This window comes from Lagenorhynchus albirostris, chromosome 4 (assembly GCF_949774975.1).
Source record: "Lagenorhynchus albirostris chromosome 4, mLagAlb1.1, whole genome shotgun sequence".
NCBI classification, from domain to species: domain Eukaryota; kingdom Metazoa; phylum Chordata; class Mammalia; order Artiodactyla; family Delphinidae; genus Lagenorhynchus; species Lagenorhynchus albirostris.
Window position 1 is genome coordinate 67583890 of NC_083098.1, and position 16787 is coordinate 67600676.

Here is a 16787-nt window from a genome sequence, read left to right on the forward strand (position 1 = left end):
TCCACATACATATTAGGTTGTTGAATTTTATTTATGATTATTTATTGATACAATATATGCATTAACATTTTGTTTTTTATACGTATTGTTTACACCTCCTTCCAGTAGCTCACCTGTTTTGAGTACTGTTTAAATTTTGAGATAGGACTCTTATCTGTCTTTTTCTTATAATTTATGATCTTTGTTTTCAAGAACTCCTTTAACCTAAAATCTAAAGTATATTTTCTTCTAAAAGCTTTAAAGTATTATTTTATGTATATACCTTTTTTTTTTTGCCCTGAAATTCAACACAACCCGGTTGTGCTGCAATGGAGAAACTGATACCATTAGATACTCATTATTGTTTTTTATTGAAAAAGAAGCTTCTCAGAGCTCTTATGTTTTCTGACTGCTCTAGACAACAGTGGTAGGCTTAGAAATCATAATTCTTGACGAATCTTTGCTTTACAGTATAGAGAGTGGCTGATTTGCAAGTAGAAATGATGAACCTATACTACTCAGTCATTCATCTCTAAAACTCATTTTTTGTGGTCAAAGTCATGTATTTCTGTGTGCTTTTAACTTGGACATTTTCAATACATTGGCATAGTACTCAAAACAAAGAATACTGAGCCCAAAGATAATGGGTCAAGTATGCTTATCCACAGGTAAAATAGCAGTAAATTCCATTTCTTTCTAGTAAGAATGTAGTCATTCCCACAGCTGTATTTATTTGTAAATCACACACTGCTTTACATTTTATTTGTAAATTCACACTGCTTGTGAAGCTTTGCTGAATAAAACAAACCTCAGAACAAAGGAAAGTATAACTACTTAACAATATAAAATAATTTACCAATTTGAAGAAAATATGACTTTTCATATACTTCTCTGCCCTCTATTGGTATACTTTCTTATATTGTACAAATTTTACAAACTCGTATGCAGAAAGTCTATACCAGCTAAAACCTGAATTTTATATTTGGAAATTTATTTGAAAAAAAGTATGTGAGAGAAAAGTAGATATAAATTAAAACAAGATATCTATGAATAAAGAGATTCTTGATTATGTTGTTCAGAGAAGGCTTATTTTGTCATATAATCATAACCAGCTCTGTTCTGTTTAGACTGAGACTGTTTCAGGAAACATATTGTTTCTATTTTTCTATATCAAGACTAACTGTCTTCCTTCAATCTGTATATCCTCTTAAATCTTTCTTAGTTCTCCAGTGATTTTCTGGGGTTATAAATTACTATCTATGAATGTGATGGGTAACTTGTTTTAGTTTTTAAAGCACCCACATTCCTTATAATAATAAACTATGAGGAAAGTCTATTATGAAGATTATAGGAGAGCCTATCACATAAACACTTATTTTTAAATGGCATGCAGTATATAAGGCTGAACTATATAAAGTGCAAGCCTCAGTGTGCAATAAACAGGGGCTATCTTGGATAATACACAATTATTGGTATTTAAGTATCTTTTTTTTCTAAGACCTTCTTATGCTAAACATATATCCCATTTCCATATTTTAATTTTTCATGTAAATGAACTAACTTCTATTCACTTTCAAATAGCAGATATAGGTTAATATAATCTATTTCTTAGAAAAAAATAATCTGAACAAGTGGTGACTTTTAGTTAACTTTGGTTATTATATACCGCATTTATAGCATCACAATTTTATGCTTATAATACAGTAGGAATATTTTTCCAGATGAGAGGAACAGTCCAGTTTTTTTTGCTTTTAAAATTTGAATTATAAGGCATTTCATAGTTTTTAAAAAACTGGAATTAGCACATAAAAGTAATAAGAAGTTTAATTTATAACATTATCACTACATATTTGAAGTCAACTCAAATAAATTTCCTATCTGTTCTAGGCATTATTATATTGCCCTGACAGAGGACACAGTTTCAAGGAATATCAAATTCAGGAGTACGGAGATTTGGGAAAGTTATATCTTTGGTTCTATTACTAAATGATTTTAGGCAGAAGCTATTTACCAGATTTTTTAAACACAGTCTTTGCTCTGACCAAAATATTTATCCTTTTACTGAAATATAAGAAATTAAAAATTAAAGATAAAAGGATTCTACTAATAAAATATCTTGAGATTTTTGGTATTTGAGAACTTCCAGGAGAAAAGAATGATTATAAAATTCTTGCAATCTAAGTCCTACAACTGAACAGTTATGTATAGTAATTCAGCATATTTGATATCAAATAGTTTTGTAAAAAAATGTTATTGGTCAATCCATCTCCCCATATATTCACAATATTTTAAAGCTTCTCCTTCCCTAAGTAAATAGGATGAATGAATCCACTCTAAAGAACTGCACTTATAACAAAATAAAGTGGAAAGAAATGAATAGTACATCAAGGAAATTAAGAAATAAAGATGTGAATAATTGTGCTTTAAGAATATCTTATTTCCATGAGGTGATAAAAATCATTCTGAAATACATTCTTGGAAACTTAATTCTAGTCTTCAGCAAGCTTCATGTAAAACTGTCATCATAAGAAAATAACGAACATTTTTATTATTGTAAGTAGGGCTGTGTGGTCAGAAAGCCCTCGTTTGGAATTTAGATTGTGTTCTTTATTAGCCATGTGATTTTGGACAAATTGCCAGAAAACCCAGGTTCTTCATGGATATAAAGATAATGGATAATAAATAATGAACAGTGTAAAACAGGTAAATGATAGTTACACACACTAAAGGAGAAATCCCAACTTCACCAAGAGTATAAAGAGGCACATTGTGTTCTATCAGAGCAAAGAATACCACTAATTTCTGAAGATAAGTTGTAGTATTCACATTTAGTTCTCAAAAAAGATACTGTTTTCTAAAAAAAATTACATTCTCAGCAACTTATACAAAACAGTAATATTTTAGAACCAATTGGAAATGTTCTATAGCACCATATTTAGAAGTTATCAAGGTAACCCACTGTGGCTTGTCTGATTTATAACAAAGAGGTAAGAGATACTGCTAACTATATATAAAGGTAGTAAGATAATAAATCATAAAAATGAGAAATCTACTCTACATAAATAAACCTTTGTGAAGGGATCTTTGAAAACTATAATAATAATAATAATAATAAAACCATTTTTAATATTGTGTAGTTGACTGTGAGAGGCTGGATGATTTCAAGGATTCCGAACAAAGAGACAAAGTTAAGAACAAAACATAAGAAGGACTCACTGGGCAAGCATTTTAAAAGTTTTTCTTTTTCAGTTCCTGCTAACAATTTATAGAAAGAACATTTGCCCCAGATTGACTAGAGATCAATATTTAATATATTCCATTTTACAATGAAAAGTTCATTCTGAAAGTTACTTGGTCTCCTAGAATTAGGAATCAGGGTATTAGTAGTATTGTTTAATTATCTATTTGATGCAGCAACTCACTTTTTAAAATCTGTACCTATTTTGCTTTTGTATATTAAACTGATTTTCCTGAAACAGAAGATATCCTTATTTTATTGTACATTTTCTGATTATTGAGGACACATACAAAGGAAAGAAATTAACACAGAAATCACTGTTGCCTCATTTACAATCAAGAATATAAAGGTCAAAAAATACTAGATATAAATATAATGGCGAATGTCAAATGAAAAATTTCTCCATACCATGGGACACTTATTATATTTGTGCTCATATCATCGTAATACTTTCTCAAAACAAAAAATAATTTGTTATATAGCCTAGTCTGATTTGTTAGCTATGCAAGAAGTACTCTTAGGCATATGATTAACTGTTTCTGCAAATTTGACAAATGTCAGATTATATTAGAATCTGGTTAATATTTATAACAAATGATTTTATAATCCTTCAAAACAGCAAGGCTTTGGGGCAATATGACACTTTAGGCATATAAGCCAAATTATATTTACTAACATTAATAAAATGGAGTGAATGAGTTTGCGTGTTCACCCTAGTAGCTTTAATTTATAGAAATCATTAATCGCGGTGAACACCACTTATACCTTTTCACTTGTATTTTTCTTTAAAAACATAAAAACAAAATATGTTTAGTAGCCTGAATATTAATGAGACAGCAGGTGATTTATTGTGAAGTTTCATCCGTGCCAGTGACCAGCCTCCTGGGAAAGACAATACAGGCTCTGAGAAGATATGAGTTTAAAAAGGGAATGAGTCACATCCCTACTCTGCTACATAACTGGTTATTTAGCAGGCCTGTCTAACTAGTGTTCTCTAAAGCTCTGAAGGGTAGGAGGGCTTGGAGGAAAGAGAAGGCAGTGCTTGTTTATATCATTATCTAAGGTAGGGAGAAGAAATATTTTACCTTTATTTCCTCATTGCTAAAATATAGTTACAAATCAAAAATGGAAAGTACAACTATGCAGATGTAATTTGCATTTAATTTCTAATTTAAAAGAGATAATTCAGTTTTATGAGTTTATTTCCTTTTGTTAGCATCAAGGGGAGCACTATTTTAGGTAAATTATTTCTTTTACTTGACATTCAGGTAACCACTTAATTCCTCCCACCTATTATTATTAGGAAATACAAAGGAAAAGAAACCTTTGGTAGTGAATGATGAATTTTAATAACATTCTTGAGAGCACTGGCAAGGACCAGTTTTCATTTGTTAGAAAATATAAGTGAACTTCTGAATAGAATAATAATAGTACTTATTATGTCCCTGGCATGTTGTAAGCAATTAACACATATTAACTCAGTCCTCTCAGAGTCCCTCTGAAGCGGGTACTGTTTATATCCCTATTACACAGACACTGAGAAGTTAAGCAATTTACCCAAAGTCACTGGGTTAAAACTCCTTACTCAAAACTTCTATGCAAAAAACAACTACAGATTAGACATTCTTCTGCCATATAACACTTAAATATGGCTTAAATAAATATAGCTTTACTGGTCAGATCTCCATGAATAAAAATCTATATTGCATTAACTTGTGTGGGAGGTTGGTAAGATGGAGAATGGGAGGTAGGGGAAATAAAACCCCACAATACAGGCCAAGTCATTGTTGCAGAAGGAGAAATGCCTTTTTGCTAATTCTGCCACTCAGATGCGGCACATTTTTGCAATCCACAGCTGGGAGGGGGGCCACCTTTTGGTAATTCATATAGCAATACCACATTGGTAGCAGCTACCTAGCAAACCTTGATTTTAAACTGAAATTTCTGATGTCAATTCAACTTACTAAAAAAAAGAAAGTGGGAAATGCAATTATATTATTCATGATGATAAAGCCTAGTAAAGTCTCATTTCAGAAAAATCCCAATTTCCACATAAATCTACAGAAAGAGTGGAAATGTTTAACAATTAATTGAACTACCAGAGAAGTTTCTCGCCAAATGCTTCATTTTTGGATCAAACTCAAGTTTTATAGGTATTGTTAATCTAAATCGCTCAGAATGCTGTTTGGCTAGCAGAGATTGTGGGTAGGGGATACAGGTGAAAAAGATTACCTTAGCTGCAAATCGTTTCTACTACTATCAGGAATTTAGAGCTTCCAGAAATTTGGATTAGAGTTCTATTGGCCTGGGAGGAGCTTGGGGATTGAGGACTGTCTTCGAGGTATGTGCAAATTGTATATGTTTAAATGAACAAATGAATAAACCCTCCTGTGGGGTTTGTGAAACTTGGGTTTGGATAAGAGTTAACTTTCCTTGAAACTCTCTGTAATCAACCATCACCTTAGGGCTCTCAAAAAGCTCCTTCTACCTGTGTATACAGCGGCATCGGTGAAGTTAACTTGATGGTAACCCTGGAGTATTGGGTATTGGCCTCAAGAAATTCTGGCTTCGTATGAGTGTGTAGCATTGTAGCAAACAAGTCAGCAGAAGAAAAATTTTTGAAAATGTATAGAGAACACCTGGAAAACATTTTCATAAATATATTCAAAGGGCAATGTAATAAAAGTTTTTAAAGAGATGAGGTGACCAAATAACAAAATCCCAAAGAGAATATATAAGAATGATTACATAAATTGAAAATTATCAACAAATGTTCCAAGGTCTTGCTTGATTACAAGGAGTAAAATCCCAATAGTAATCAAATTTATCACATTGGGAAATCTGGACAGGTAAACTGATACACAGGATGTAACAAGCTGGTTCAAGAACAGAATATTAGAGATGATTTGAAAAAATAAAAACCACTGAGAAAGATTTCTGCACTGCATGGTAGATGCTTTATTCTTAATGAATCCCAAAGATGATACTGATGGATTCTTGTTTGGAAGAATAGGTGATAAGATGTACAGAATTTTAAAATAATTATTCTTTTGATGAATTCAGCAGTGATTATGAATAGGAAAGAAAACCTGAAGTGAAAATAGGACTAATTTTTAGACAACTTCTTGTAGTTTTCAAAGGTCAGAAGTACTCTAAACGCAAACGTAAGAGATTTAATACATCTGTTAGAAAGAAAGGAAAATGGAGTTGGAATTAAAAAAAAAATTGCAGCTGTAAGAAACTAAGAATGAATGGGAAGTTAGAATACTGTACAGGAAGATATAAAAATGCAGTGCCTAACATTTTATTTTAATAATAGGGAATATAATTTTTTGAATAAATAGATGTGAATAATTATGTTGCTGAGGTGACTGAATTGTTTATCTGGAAAGGTGAATCTTGGATGCCACCTACCTAAATATGATACACACGCTTGAATGCAGGGAGGATAGGACCCTGGGAAATAAGACAAGATTAAAGAAGGAAGTTAAAGACTAGCTTCAGAGATATAATATGAAGAAATAGAATTTTAAAATACTGCACTCATCTAAGATAAAAAATAATGAGATGAGAATAAAATGAGGAGTTTCTGACTAGGGGAACTAGGAAATTAATATAGGAGATCAGGAAGATTACTATGATGTCTACCACCATTAAAGTCACTGAGTGAAAGGAAGAATATATATCCTGAAGGAAAAGATCACTGCATGAACATACAAGTCATAAATTCAATTTAACCCCCTCCCCAAAGCCATCATCAAAGTAACTTATTGGATGTCACAAGAAATTTTATACCCTTTCTTCAATAACTTTAAGAAATATCTTTTAGAGCTAAAGATTTTAAAAACAGACTTAAACATATAATCAGACAATATAAAATATTATTTTCTATAAATATATTTCAAATTGACCTAGTCATCCTCATAGCACATATTCCAAGTTGAACTTTCTGAGAAGGAACTAAAAAGGGCACAGCAATGTTATATAATGTGATTGACCTTAAAAATCAAGGTCATAAAAATTATTCATTTAAAATAATTTTTAATAAAGCTGCATACCTTATTATCTTTACATAAATTTAGATCATAATGCTAAACCAAATAGTTATTTTACTTATTTTATCTGTCTTCACAGTAGGCAAATAAACAGTGCATCATTAAAATTAAATCTCATCTTTTGTTTAAATGACACTTATCCTATGGCTGCTGTGACCGTTAGATGCAAGATACTTCTAATAATAAATCTTATTAATAAGGATAGTTTTCTTAAAGGAACATACTGTAAATTTTCTATGTATTATTTCTATGTATTATTTAAAGTAAAAAGAAAAATCTGTCACTATGAAAGCAAATTTGTTCCTAAACTTTGGAGGCATGTGTAAGTAATCTGTTCTCTGTGGTTTAGGAAGTATGTCAGAAAGTTAAAAGTATTCATATTTGAATTTTCACAAACTAACCACTAAAACTAAACTTAAAATGAGAAGAATACTTAAGAGATATTATGTAAAATAAACTAAAAATGAAACAAAATAAAAGAAGGTAATTGTTTTAATGTATTTTCTTCAGATTTGGAGGAATATTTGCACTCACTGTTTTAACTTAAGCAAAAGTGATGTAGAAAATTTAATATCATTACTAGCTTATAGTTAACTATATCACTACCACAAATAAAAGTATGTAAATCAATCAAAATTAAATATAATATGGATGAATCCCTATATCAAATTCAACTTAGACACTACTTGTTGTAACTTCTTTTATATAAATAAGATGCAACTTACTTGAGTAAAAGTAATTAACAGCACCAGCATCTGAATCTTTCTTAATTGTAAACCATAATTATTAAATTGTTTCTAAGTAGCATTTAATATAACAGAAAGCTCTCAGAAACAGGTTTAGAACAAACAAATAATTCTAGCTTAGAGGCTAAAAAAAATAACAATGTCAATCATAAAAATAACCACTGAATATATGCATTAAAAAATGTCTCTTTTAGGACAGTGCAATTAGAATGTGCTCATAGAAGCACCACTCCCCAGATAAAAGTGTATTCTAAAGATTTCCCTGTACAGACTGTAGTGTACTCTAGCTCTCCACAAACATTATATCTACTCATTTTTACTACAGTCAATTTAATTTTAATCACACACACACACACACAGTGGGGAGGGGGAGAAGAGGGAGAAAGAGAGAGACAGAGGCAATAAAAAGATCAACCACAAACAAAATAGTAGATTAAGGGAACTTCATTTTCAAAATCAAAATGATACCCCAGAAGCGTTTTAACCAGAAGCACATACACACCAAAAAAATCATTTTATATATATATAAGATTTATATATAGTGGGTTTTTTCTTCTGTATCTTTAAATATCCAATATTATCTGGACACATCTTTTTGATATTAAGATTAGGTGGGATTTTTCCCCAAATACACAGGTTGCCTTAAGTATGTATTAGAGAGTATAATTTTACTTCCACAAAGACTATGAAATTGCTCTATACGTGGGGTAATGTGGAACTCTATGATGTTTAGCAGACTATATAGCCAAATAATTGCCCATTTTCACTGCTTCCAATGAGGCCTGACAGCTCACCAGTTTATAACAGTGGCAGATGACTAGAGAAAGAAGTTTCTCACTTTTTAACTTACTTTCAGAAAAGATCTCCTGAAAATTCTGGATTGAAAAAACAAAAAGGCTTATGAATAATGGTACACACTACTACACTCAACCAGGTTTTATATCCTTGCAATATTCCTATCACATGGAACAAGGTCCAGAAGTTGCAAATACAGCAATGCATTTAAGAACTTCTTAAAGTAATCACAAAAAAGAGTGAATATGAAAACTTATTTCTAATTACCTCTGTTGAGTGATGCTGAACTGTTTATATCTCCAGTAATGAAGGAAGACTCTGACTGCTTTCGGACCGTGTCATTCCACATCCTACGAATTCGGCTCTGGAGGAGGGAAAGGAAAAAAAGGAAATGCGCTCACCACACTGTGAATTTTCACACATATTGTTCTTTTTTGTTTCTATTACAGTATGACGCTTATATTTCTGGCATCTGGCAAATATACAACTTCTACATGCTTGTAGTACAGTAGCATAAGAACATCAGGAACTAAATTAATGATAATAATTGGTTCTCATTAAGTGTGTTCTTAAATGCCTATGCCAGAAATAATTATAGCTATTTAAAAGGAATAAATGTAACATACTATACCAATTTAAACAAGAAGATACATAGAAATGTACTCTAGATAGAATTTAATAATTTAAATTTCTAAGGTAAAACAAATTATTTTCATTGTAACTTTTATGGGAATGGGATATTTAAATATGCATTAATTTGTAAGTTTTATTAACAAAAGATTTACTTATGAATTCAGAATCTTGCAAGAAGAAACAGTTTGGTAAGAAAAGAACAGAGTATATTAAAATGTTACTAAACTTAACATTTTCCATAAATTTTGTAAGACCAATGTAATTTTACAGGTTACATACTATCTCAACTTTTCTTTCTTTTGAAGGAGATAAAGGAAGTCGATTCATCTTCATTCATTTCTAGACAGTAGGAAGTTTTATAGAGAACTGAAAATTCTTACATCATTATATATATTCTCAAATTCAATTTTCCAAGTGTCTGATAATTCAAGAAAGCAGTGTAATATTTTTCCATTGAGGGGGGACTTTTTTCTGGTTTACTGCTTTGCTATTTTATTTGAGTTAGGGATCAAAAAGTATTAACAATCTTGTGAGCAGGAAACAAAATATTTTCAGAAGCTTTTCCAAGGATGAAAAACTTCTTAGAACTATTACTAGTACTAATGGTGAAATCAAGCTCACAAATGAGTTATGTTCCAAATATATTTGAATTCCTTGAATAACAGGAGTCCTAATCTTAAAATACTAGACAATTGGTTTTATGAATATTGGGATATGTTTATCTTTTAGAAATGTCTATATTGTTATATAGGTCAGCAAATACATACATACACATACACATACAGCAAAACTAATAAAAGTACAATAAGAAAACCGGTGCAGTAACACCTGCACTTGAAAAATGTTTCTATTGAAAAATACTTCAAAACTTCAAGCTGAAATACTGAAAACAAATCTCTCACATTTGTTTTATTAGTTAACTAATTAAAAATATTAATTACCCTCTACTGCATGCCGAATACTAATCTAGGAAATACAAAGGGGAAAGGCAAACACAAACATCTTTGCCTTCATGGTGTTGCTAGACTAGTAAGTGACAGACTAATTAAATATAAATTAACAAAAATTAATGCAAAAGTACAATGTACCCACAAATCTCCATAGAAGCATTACTTATAGCTGAAAACTGTGAACAACCCAACTGATTATCAATGGTAGAATGAGTGAATAAATTATAGAACAATATACAGCAATGAAAATAAAAGAGCAACATAGCCTCCTGAAGCAACATAGATGTCCAAGGAAAGGAGGAATACATAAAAGAATACGTATTGGATGATTTCATGTGGATAAGTATCAAACACATGCAAAACAAAAAGTACTGTTAAAAGTTAAGATAGTGACTATGTTTTGAGGTGAATGATTGAGAAGGGTTCAAATGGTTTCTGAGGCACTCTCAATATTCTAATATTTGGTCTGGGGAAGGGTAATAAATCACCGTGCCATATGCTTATATTTTGCATGCTTTTTTAATGTTTTTTATACTGCTTAATTGAAATAATTTTTAAGTGCACATAGCAAGAGAACATGTTTAGGAAATCTGAGAACATTGCACTGAAGAAGTGACATCTCAGCTGAGAGTTGATGGAATTATGATCATTGTTAGGTGACATTTATTTGAGCTGCCCCCATTATCTTCTATTATTATTTTCATTAGTCTCCTCTACCTGGGCTAGCCACACCTGTTTCCCTGCCATTCCTTAACACACCAAGCACAATTCTGCCTTAGGTTTTTTTTTTTTTTTTTTTTTTTTTGCTGTACGCAGGCCTCTCACTGTTGTGGCCTCTCCCATTGCGGAGCACAGGCTCCGGACGCGCAGGCTCAGCGGCCATGGCTCACGGGCCCAGCCGCTCCGCGGCATGTGGGATCTTCCCGTACCGGGGCACGAACCCAAGTCCCCTGCATCGGCAGGCGGACTCTCAACCACTGCGCCACCAGGGAAGCCCCTGCCTTAGGTTTTGTATGATTATTTCTTCTGTCTGGAGTGCTCCTTCCCCAGATACTGGTATGGATATATCTTTCACCTCTTCAACTTTCGCTCCTGAAAGAGACCTAACTTGATCACCCCATTTAGAACTGTATTGCACCCACCCAACTCTGCAATTTCTGCCCCCATAGCATTACCATCTTCTACAATATTATTATAATATATTTTTCTTATATTTAATGTCCAATAATTAATGTCCAATGTCTGCCTTAGGTTTGAGGCTCTAGAAAAACAGAAATTTTGGGAATTCCCTGGCGGTTGAGTGGTTAGGACTCCATGCTTTCACTGCCGAGGGTCCAGGTTCAATCCCTGGTCGGGGAACTAAGATCCTGCAAGCAGCGCAGCGTGGCCCAAAGATAAAAAGAAAAACAAAAATTTTGCCTTTTTTTGTTCAGTGATGTATCACACACCTGAAATAATGCCTGGTACACAGTGATTATTATATGTGTATATACATAAAATATGTATTATAAATATAATATTTAAATATTTCAATTCTTTCTATGTTCTAGGTTTTATGCTATGTATTTTTCATGTATTCACTCTCTTATTCATTACAAAATTGAGGTTTAGAGGTTCACATGTACAATATCACAGACCAAATAAATGGCATAACCAGTATTTGAATCCTGATCTAGGAGATTAACAACTCACTACATTATATCAAATAATTTCTGAAAAGGAAATGGAGAAAAGGGTAAAGTATTGCAGGCAGAAGAAAAGTATACAGTATGTGGCACAGAGCCAACACTTAAATGTTCATGGAACGAACCAGGACAAGCCTTAGAATATGGCAGTGAATAAAGCAAGTCACAGAAGACTACATACAATAAGGTACCATTTTAAAGAAAGATTTTAAAAAGGTGAAGTAAACAACATCTTTTCTGGAGGTGAAGAAATTATTAGAGAAGTCAAGGAAATGAAGAACAGAAGTTAGTAGCTGTCTCTGTAGGGAGGCATAGGGATTGGTTAGGGAGAGGTTTCAACAAGGGAAAAACATATGGAAAATATTGTTTCCTAAGTTGGTTGGTGAGTTCACGGGTATTGATTTTATTATACTATGCTTCACAATTTAATATATGCCACATATATTTTTTTATGTTTCAAATATTATGTAACAAAAGTAAATACATTTACAAAGTCAGTAAAACAAATGAAAGATAAATGACAGAACAATTAATGGAAGGTCAAAGTAGAAAGGACAATACTTCAGCTCATAGTTTTTAAAAATACACACACATACCAATCCTATACACATCTCTGTGAATATATGTTTGTGTGTGATTATGGATATTACCACCTTTTTATAAGTGATTAGCACCAGGGGATCAACAGGTGGAGAGGATTTTTAATTTTTAGTCTTGCCAGTCACACTCTTTCATTACCTACATAGTAGCCACATGATCTTTATTACATGTGGATGATTTCCTGTCACTGCCTTTTCTAAATGATCCCATTACCTTTCTAAAGTAATCAAAATAAAATGTGAACTCCCATACTCTTAAAATACCTAAGGATCTGTCTCCAGCCTTCTTTGACTTCATCTCCTACTCACTCTCTCACCACTTTAGCCAATGACATTCTTCTTATTCCCAAAGTTGCAAGGTCTCACCCACCTAAAGGGTTTTGTATTTGATGTTCTCTCACCTGGAATTCTCTTTCCCTGAACTCCCTTCCTGTCATTTCCCCAAATAGTCTTTGCCTAGCACTAATCTAAGTAACTACCTGGACTTTCTGTATCACATAACCATATTTGGTTATCCACCAGCTCTCATAATCTGATATTCCCTGTTGGTTTATTTGTTAATAAATTTTCTGCCTTTCACAATTAGAATGAAAGCTCCAGATCATGGGGAAAGTTATTTGTCTTTCAACCATTTTATCACCAGAGCTTACAAGACTGCTTGGCATTTAAAGAGAAACTCAATGTTTCTCAACAAAAAATATAACAATTGTGATTTTAGAAGTTCTCTGATGTGGAAAAAGGCATCTATACTCCCAAAAGTTTACCTTAATATCAGTGACTGTTTTAGACTTTGCTCATGGAAGTTCACAGTTAATATGAAATATTTATTATTTTTACCTAAACAGACTAGATTTAAGTGACTATCATTTTATGTAGGGTTGGATTGTTGTAGTTAATCAGAATTAGTATTATATTAAGCATAATAAAAAACTTAATGTTGGGTTTTTGTTCCCACTATTAAAATTGTGATGTTATAACTGTAAAAGTGAAAACAATGACACAGCTTTAAAATATATACCTGAAATTATAGTCTGCAATAATGACACTAGTAAGTGGTACCTGCTCCAGTTTATTGAGCATGTACAGTATGTTGTGTTTGGTATACATTAGCTTGATCTTCCTAACAACATAAGAAATCAGAAACCACTTTACTTATGAAAAAACTGAGGGTCAGTGAGATTTAATAACTTGTTTTGTGTCACAGCTGGTAGGTACATGGCAAGGCTAGAATTCAAACCAAGGTCTCCCCACCCACCAAGTTTATGGTTATTCTATTAAGCTGCACTGCCCTATCATGTAGCTTAGAAGTAATGCTAAACACTGCACAACTCTGTTTTAACATAATAAATGAAGCTCCAAAGAATTGTTTCATTAAGGGCATATGTCAATAAAATAACTACGGGATAATGGTTGATGCATTCGGTTTTATGAGAAGTATGCACAAACAAATCAAGTTAAATGACATATAGAATCTCGGCAATTTAAAAGCTGTGGAAAAGATTGTTACAAAAAAGAGAGTTAAGCATTATCAGGTTGAAAATAAAGGAATGGATTACAAGGAGGTCACGCTGGAAGCATCATCCAGGTATGCCCCAACTCTTACGTGAAACTTCAGATTTCTAACTGACAAATTTAGTAGTCCTAGACTAAGAAATCTCAGTCCACCTAACTTGGAACATTTGCTTCCCCTAATTTACAACTTTGCAACCTCAGTAAGGCATAGAAATAATAAAATATATTCAAATTATTAATAGCTGTATATTATATGTAGGAATAAGTTTCATGATCATTATGATAATTAGTGCTTGTTAAGTGTTGAGATAGTCTGATAGGTTTGACAGTTATTGGTTAGTTTTAAAATTTTTAGTTGGAAATATTAGATTGATATTAGATATGTAGTTTTATTTGTAAGATAAAAAAGAACTCCTTTAGTGTGAGAAAGTGTTTATTTCTGACAATATTGTTCATTATCTTTGGTTTATAAAGTTTTTCAAGTGCTAGTTAGGTGTGTACGACAGTCCAGTCTGACAGTGAATGTGTTTGAGAGAATCAGATATATTAGATTTGTTAAATATCATTAAATGATATTTCAAGGTTACAAGGATATTTAATTTTCTAAGCATATGAATGGAATTGTTTAGGTGAATTTAATGGATTAAATTTACAAGCTGATTGGAAATTAGTCAAAGAACAAATGAAGTGTTCTTTTTTATATTATATATAAAATTACCAGGTTAAAAAAATAGATTTATAGGTTGAGCTGAGTTAAAAAAATGTTATTGATTTATAACTTTATTTAGGAATTAAAATTCAAGTCTTCTTCAGAAAATTGCTATTAACAACACTGAAAAAGATGATTGTTTCTCCCACTGAACCATACAATCTTAAAAATATTAGTATGCTAGTTGGAACCCAAACTCATTCATGCATGACCCACATATGTCTTTTATTTGACTGGCTCATTTTAGTCATCCTAGAGTTGCTGAACTTTCTACGTAATAATCTTTGGACTGACATTGTGGCCTAGGAAAAATGGCAGACAGGTTACCTAAAAGTTTAAAATTTCCTTGATGAGGGATAATGCAGCTACTATATTTAATGCTGGACTGATGGGAGAAGCACTTAGATCAGTTAAGTCAATGATGCTATTATGGTATTCTTCACTACCTGAATTGCCCTTTGATTTACCAGCGTACAATATGGTATGAGTTAGAACTGTTTTTATTAAACATACCATCTAATAAGTAAATACAGTATATGATAAAGAATTATTACACTAGTTAAGTGAAGTAATTAACTCAAGAATCATATATCTATGTAAAATATTACTTTCTTAGAATTTTGGGTGAAATGCAAAATTCCTTTCCTTACCTTCTATATTCATTCAACTGGGAATAATCTGAAATCATGAATTACTATGCAAACTTAGACCCTAAACTTCACTTTTTTTGCAATTTGGTTTCTTAAATTTCTGTCATAACCATTTTCATTTGAGACACACTAAAACAAAACAACAAATTTGATATGCTAAATACTTGGGATAGAAAATAGATCTCATCAAGAAAGGATAGCAACCCATAACAGAAGATAGGTAAGAGATATTTCATTTTAGTTAACAAATATTGTTTACCTGTGAGCCTGTGGAGTACCGCCCAGGAGTTCGAGAACCAGATGTTTTCCCTGAGCCAATGGAGCTCTCTGTACTTTTGCCACTACAACAATGTGTTCGCAGACATTTCCCATACTCTTTTCGTACCTAGCCAAAAATATTAACTTCTGTTAGCAAGTAATTCATTTCAGCTAGGAAATATAAAATGCATGTGTTTTATTTTAGATAATTAATATAAAATTTTTTTGCCCTACAGATATAAAAAAGTCTGTTCAGTATATATTTTATACATTTTTCACAATATAAAATAATATTCATACTGTCAAGATTGAAAATTTGCATAACTGGAACCTTTTAAAACACACATATATCCAATCACACTATAATGATACAGTCTCAGTTGGAAAAACAAAAACTTAAGACTCTTCAAGACACTATTTTTAGCTTCATAGATTTGATATGAAGTAGCCTATCTAACTCTTTCTCCATTCCCTCTTCTCTCTAACTTCCTCACTAGAACAGTTGTACTGTTCTTTTTTTTTTTTTTTTTTTGCGGTACGTGGGCCTCTGACTGTTGTGGCCTCTCCCGTTGCGGAGCACAGGCTCCTGACGTGCAGGCTCAGCGGCCATGGCTCACGGGCCCAGCCGCTCCGCGGCATGTGGGATCCTCCCAGACCAGGGCACGAACCCGTGTCCCCTAGCATCGGCAGGCAGACTCTTACCCACTGCGCCACCAGGGAAGCCCAGTTGAACTGTTCTTTAGGCAGAAGTATAGTGAAGAAGTTAGAGAGAAGAGGGAATGGAGAAAGAAGGAGAGGGAGAAAGAGAGGAGAGAGAATATTTAAAGACAGAACAGAAGAAAAAGGAATGTGTTGGGCTAAGCACTTTTTAAAATTTTATATTTCTCTGAAAAGAGGTCAAATCTGCAACTTGAGACTATAAAACAGTCTCAAAATATTTTAAATTCATTCCTTCAAAATAGTTCTATTCAATAATTA

The 16787-nt window shown here is 32.3% G+C and overlaps 1 protein-coding gene across 9 annotated transcripts in view; it reads right to left on the reverse strand.

Moving 5' to 3' along the window:
- Positions 1–16787, reverse strand: part of ADGRL3 (adhesion G protein-coupled receptor L3) — an 854596-nt gene that overhangs the window by 17533 nt on the left and 820276 nt on the right. For all 9 annotated transcript variants that reach the window (XM_060148098.1, XM_060148094.1, XM_060148096.1 and 6 more), the window contains 2 exons: positions 15811–15936; positions 9081–9177 (listed from right to left, as the gene is read on the reverse strand). In XM_060148098.1, coding sequence (XP_060004081.1) covers positions 9081–9177; positions 15811–15936 — 223 coding nt within the window. The remainder of the gene's footprint in view (positions 1–9080; positions 9178–15810; positions 15937–16787) is intronic.